This window comes from Limulus polyphemus, unplaced genomic scaffold (genome assembly GCF_000517525.1).
Source record: "Limulus polyphemus unplaced genomic scaffold, Limulus_polyphemus-2.1.2 Scaffold2252, whole genome shotgun sequence".
Lineage (NCBI taxonomy): Eukaryota > Metazoa > Arthropoda > Merostomata > Xiphosura > Limulidae > Limulus > Limulus polyphemus.
This window is the reverse complement of record NW_013667862.1, coordinates 190198-196162: the sequence shown is the minus strand read 5'-3', so window position 1 is coordinate 196162 and position 5965 is coordinate 190198. Positions and strand designations below refer to the sequence as shown.

The 5965-nt window shown below is 36.0% G+C and overlaps 1 protein-coding gene across 1 annotated transcript in view; it reads left to right on the top strand.

Annotated features, from left to right (window-relative positions):
• Positions 1-4350: 4350 nt before the first annotated feature.
• The window catches only part of LOC106466418 (multidrug resistance-associated protein 1-like), a 157213-nt gene continuing 155598 nt past the window's right edge, over positions 4351-5965 (top strand). Inside the window, exons 1-2 of the mRNA XM_022394417.1 lie at positions 4351-4548; positions 4820-4996. Of these exons, the coding sequence (XP_022250125.1) occupies positions 4501-4548; positions 4820-4996 (225 nt within the window). The 5' untranslated portion in view covers positions 4351-4500. The remainder of the gene's footprint in view (positions 4549-4819; positions 4997-5965) is intronic.

Genomic DNA, 5965 nt, shown 5'->3' with positions numbered 1-5965 from the left:
GAGTGGACAATCACGCTTGCCATCCCTTTTCCTTCTCTTCATGTCCGTGAGGTTCTTTCTCTTTTGGGATGTGGTTTTCCTTGAAACTGCTCATTCCCTTTGGTCAGACACATGCATTCTCTTCATTGGATATTTCTCAACCAGTGGAACTTCCCTCATGATCCCTTGGACCATCCTTTTTTCCTTGATTCCCCTGAGTTTTCGAAATGGTGGTCAGTCAAGGGATCTGCTCTTCATATCTACATCCTGGTACGTTGGCAGTTCATTGGGCTCTGTATCCTTTCCTCCCCTTCCTGCAGGGAAGCATGGTTTCGGTTTTTACTGCAATTCCACTATCATCAGCTTTATCACCTAGAAAGGGGGAACCACATATCAATCTCTGTCTGGTCAGACTCTGGATTTCGTACTGGGCCAATGCGGCAGCCACATGTCCAAATCTTTGACAATTGAAGCACTGTGTTACGACTACTGTCGGTGTTTTTGCCTTTTGATGTTGTATTTCTGATACCACATGACAATTTCATTTTAAATGTGTTGTTGCATGTTCTTTGTGTTTTCTGTGGTTACTTTAAATAGGTGTGTTGGTGCCACTGACTTTGGCAGAGTGGGGCATGCGATCATGCCCCCTTCGGCCTGTATTTTAATTTTTCACCAGTTCTTCCTTGCAATGTCTAATTTCGCTTTGTAAATTTTCACAGTTTTATGCTCTTTAGCTTCAACTTACATCTAACTCACTCAAAATCCTATTCATGGTTTCCAAAATTCCAACTGCAGCGTAGTCGCGATTCGCGGTAGCTGATTGACGTCAATAAAGTGGCATGTTATTGGCATCTTATAACACTCATTAAACCAATGTAAAAGAAATAATAAAGTTTAAATATTATAATAATAAATATAAATGTTAATAATTGCCCCTTTCAAATTCCTGGATACACCATTGGTTGGTGCATTTGTTTTGACCGAGATTATTTGTTCCTAATTTTGTGTTAATTTCTAGATCAGTCAGTAGGCAACTTAACATGCTCGTTCTCTGATAACAAAGGCTTTTTGTTGTGGGCCGCATACTGGTAGGTGTATTCATATCCTTCCGAGCTGGAAGACGTCTTGAGGCCATTTTTATGAAGTATGTTGAGGCCATGAGGTTCTTAACCCCGAACTAAGCTCCTCCATTAGCTAACCTTTTTTTATAAGAGGTATTTTGCGTTAGGCTTCCATCCTTTTATTTCAGCCACTAGTTGTGGTTCTCTGAATTGAGCAGGAACATCTTTGATTATTATGGTGTGTTTTGGTTTGGTCGTGGATTCAGTTGTTTTTGTTGCTGTTTGTGTGTTTTCTGTTGTTTCCTACGTTTATTTGTTTTGTCTTGTGTGTGTTTTTTATTACCTTTGTGAATACTTGTTCTTTATCTAAGTTTGTGTTCTTCTCTTGTGTATTAGTCGTTGTGTCCACGTTAATCACATGTTGTTGAGTTGCGTTCTGTGCATCTTTGTAGGTGTCAGTGTTTTATGAGTTAAAGCTTGGGTTGCTGCAGTTGCTTTCCTCGTGAGAGCTTTCTCAGCTATCAGAATCTTTGCCTGTGTAAATTGTACTATCTCATTATGATTTGATTTCTTTAGGTAAATTTCGTTTCATACGTCATTGTTCTTTTTGTGATACTTTGGAGAGTGCTTAGAAACTTGTGTGGTTGTTCAGTATGTTACTGGTTTGACTTGTAGTATGCGTTTTGTCTTTAATGTGGCCTCTAATGCTAGGCCTACCTCTAATAGTATCATGTTAGCAGTTCCTTATCAGCACTGGCTCCTCCTTTAGTGGATCACGAGAGGTAGCATGGATAGTAGGTGGTACATTTGGAGGCTTGGCTCCTCTAAAAATGATGGGGCGATCAGCATCATTATTCCCTTGGTGACCAGTATATCCAATGGAGGATTGATTTCCACAAGACCTTCTACTGCAGAATGGGGCTGCTCAGCCCTTGGAGGCTGCTGGGACAAATCAATGACAGACACAGTGATCTCTTTCATGTTTAATGCATTGATTACCGATGCATCATCATCATCTGTTGACTCAGTCACTGAGAACATCAGGCCATTTCCCGAGACACTAAGTTCAACAGTACAGTGCATTCATTCACTGTAAAAGAGACCCTGTATAAAACAAGTTTAATCAAAGTAATGATAAATTATGTAGTTCAGGATACTAAGGTTCAAAAACAAGACAAGATAATCACTAACTGACTGAAAAAAGAGCTAGATAGAATGTCGATGTGAAATAGTAAAAGATCAGATTGAAATTGCAATGCCTTGTAAGTTATATTTCATTCAAAGTTCAACTAGATACATAGGTTGAAAAGGGTTATAACTAATTGATTACAGCCATGACTTGCTCTAAAATTCAGTGGCAGCAGAAGCCTCTTTCCAACGAGGGGACCATACTCTACATCTTTTGGGCATATTTACTGCAGGATTTAGGAAATGAGCTAGATTTAACAGTTAACATTGTTTGCTGGGTGTGAGAGCTACAGGGGAGGGACTAAGGTCCATTTTAGGGTAGCTTCAGCACCATCAAGCCCTCCCTTACTGTCACTCCTGGAGATGGAGTCATAACTCAATACACTGTTCAAATGGCATTTATAAGGCCTTCTAGTGTTCTCACACCCAATATTATCTACAGAAAAGTACCCCTAACAACTGATAATTCCCGATACCCACGATTATTCGAGTGTCTGATTAACCAATAGCTTTAGCAATGCTGTCTTTTATCATCCATGCTGGACAAAAAAGGTATAAAACATCTCCAAAGTTTAAATGAATCTTTATAGTATTGTTACGTCTCCGTTCGTTAGCTAATTTTCCGTAAATTCGTTCCGACGAAACTTTAGCGACACAAGTCCTTTCTTAAATAAAACTGGTTTATTCTTTCTGAATATAACTTTGCGATACACTTAATTTCAACAGTCGCCCTATAACAAACGCTACAATTCTCAACAAACGTCTCACTTGCTTGACTTCAACAATACTCAGTTCAATTACACACATACACGCCTTCTCCCCGTCGCTCTTGGCCGGTCTCATATATACAAGACTACACTATATCTAGATGGATCCCGAGGTTTAAGGAAAGGACGTGAATGTTCGAGAACGACGTGGTGTGATACCAGTCAAGTGAACTCTGCTGACGCAACAGTATTATCAAACAAATAAAGAGGAGAACTACTTTTGTAAGAATTTCTTCATGAAAATAATTAAGAATTATATATGCTTGATGTATTAAAATGTGAATTAAACATAATAGAGCCCCTGATCCAATAGAAACTTCACCTATTTATTCAGAATAACAACCATTAAAAGAATGAGACTTGGTACTGACAGATTCCAATCGTTTAATAAAATCTGGTGTCAAGTTTTTGTATAGGTCCGCATTCTTTCAAGTAGGTGTCTGTGACTTGTTGGCGATAAATGTCAACAATAAACAGACATACAATCCACTTGTTTTAATATCATATATATTCAGGACAAGTCAAACGTATGTATAAAAATTCGTTATACTACTGTTTACTACAGTTGAATCTAGAGCTTTAACTAATTCACTTTTTTCGTCAAAAGTCCATACAGGCTGGTTCAGTAACTTTAGAATCCGATTGACAAGATGAATTATTCTTCTCTATCTCTGTTGTTACAATGCAAACTGTGAAACCTTCACTTTATAAATCACCCATGGCGGCTAAATTCACAATCACGAAGTATATCTTCATTTTACTTTCACTAACTTAATATAACTTCTTACTTGCACTCTTTATCTGCACGTATTTATAACAGCTATAGAAAAATCTAGACCTCTAGTGGCAACAATATTTACATAACGAGCTAAATATTGCACATAATCTTAATGTGTGTTCTGTTTTCAATTGAAATTGTCCAAACACAGTAACATTACTTAAGTTAGACAATAGGGTAGCCAACAAGTAAGAAAAAACTACTTGCTGTCCAGATCCCTATATTTCTGGGTCAAGCCAAACGAATTCACACTTCCCATAGGTGCTTTAATGAATCTCTTATTATAATGATTTGATAACTTAACAGTTAGTTCAAGTTTTACCTGCCAATACCACATTAAAAGTAATGGAATAAAAACGAATTTAATATATTACTTGAATAATGAGTAATTCATATATAAGTCATCAGCAGATACTTCGTTTACGAGGACAAAGGTTTATCTTGTTCTTGCGAGTCCACAAAACAATTGTATCTCACAGATTTCGTTCTGTCACATGGTAACACTCGTAAACAATGGATCTTTAGATAACATTTTGTCGTTCCTTGTGTCAAAGTGTTTCAGATATGACGCCTATCTGACACAGTATAACAAAACAAAACAAGTAACAGACATTACTTTATTGAAATCATACGAACGAATACTTTTGAACTTACTGAGTGAATTGTTATATATGAATAATAAAGCTTCAGTCTTGTTGTCGTAAGCGTCAAACCTAATTTGTTTACAATGAAAAATGTTGGTATTTCATCTGAATTCTGCTTTTCGCCATTGTGGGTAAGTATATCGTAAAGAAGTTTATTCTTTTACTTCAGGTCAGTTTAAATACTAAACCTATGTTTTGTTTAATTTCCTCATATAACTTCAATTCAAATCTTATTCACTAAAAGTTTAAAACAAATTGTTTTAGGTCTGCGTGATTATTGAAAACTTCGAGTTATATGTAATATGTACGTTATTAAGAATTCTTGAGTTAAAATGTCTCATGTAAATGCGCTAGTAAAGCAAGAGAAAAACCTCTGCAATAAAGTATTCACATAATTTGCAGGATCTACAACTTACTTGGTATTCTGAACGACCAGAGCTGACACCGTGTTTCCAAAAATCTATTTTAGTATGGTTGCCTTGTATTTTCTTATGGTTATTGGCTCCAGTGGAGATACTACGAACTAGAAGTTGTAAAGGCCCATCACTACCATGGACATTAATATCTACTAGCAGACTAGTAAGTTTATTCTCAAAAAATTAATGTCTTTTTTTTTGTTGTTGTTGTTTTTTTAAGCACAAAGCTTTACAATGGGCTATCTGTGCTATACCCATCACAAGTATCGAAACCCATTGAGTTACTGGGTGGGGATGGGGAGTATTTGTTTGTTTATAATTAAGCACAAAGCTACACAATGGGCTATCTGTGCTCTGCCCACCACGGGTATCGAAACCCGGATTCTAGTGTTGTAAGTCTGCAGACATACCGCTGTGCCACTGGGTGGGATAAATATTAACCGATAATAAATCAGATTATCTGTCAAACAACTTTCTGTTAAATCATATTACTAATTCATAATTTATAACCCCTGTTACAAAAAGGTTTCGTGACACCTTAGTAAGACAAAATACAAAGGAGAGACAAAATAATATAAACTTGTAAAATTCCCATATATGTCATGTTTAAGAACCCAACACTAAAATACTTTCATATTGGTTAAATTTCTTACTTTTTACAAATTTATCCACGACTCATGAGCAACGATTGAAATACAGCATAAAACAAGTAGTAAACAGAAAGAATGGATGGTTATTCGTTACTTAAAATATAATATTAAAACTATCAAGTGCAATGAGTAAGTATTGCTGGTCATATATTATGTGCATATTTATAACATATTGCAGTTATTCAGAACTGAAATCATAATTTAAAGCATTATTAAGTATCATAGAGAAAGGTCTAACTAGATTCTCATCACGAGAAAGTAATTAATTACTTCGCTTTTCGAGTAATCTAGATCTTAGATAGCTACACATGTAAAATATTGGGTTGTATGAGCAAATAGTAATACCACATTTCATATCCAATCAGGTTCCATGCCTTGAGATAATGTACTGTTACGTCTCCGTTTGTTAATTGATTTTCCGTAACTTAGTTCCGACGAAACTTAAGCGACACAAGTTCTTTCTTAATAAAAATTGGTTTATT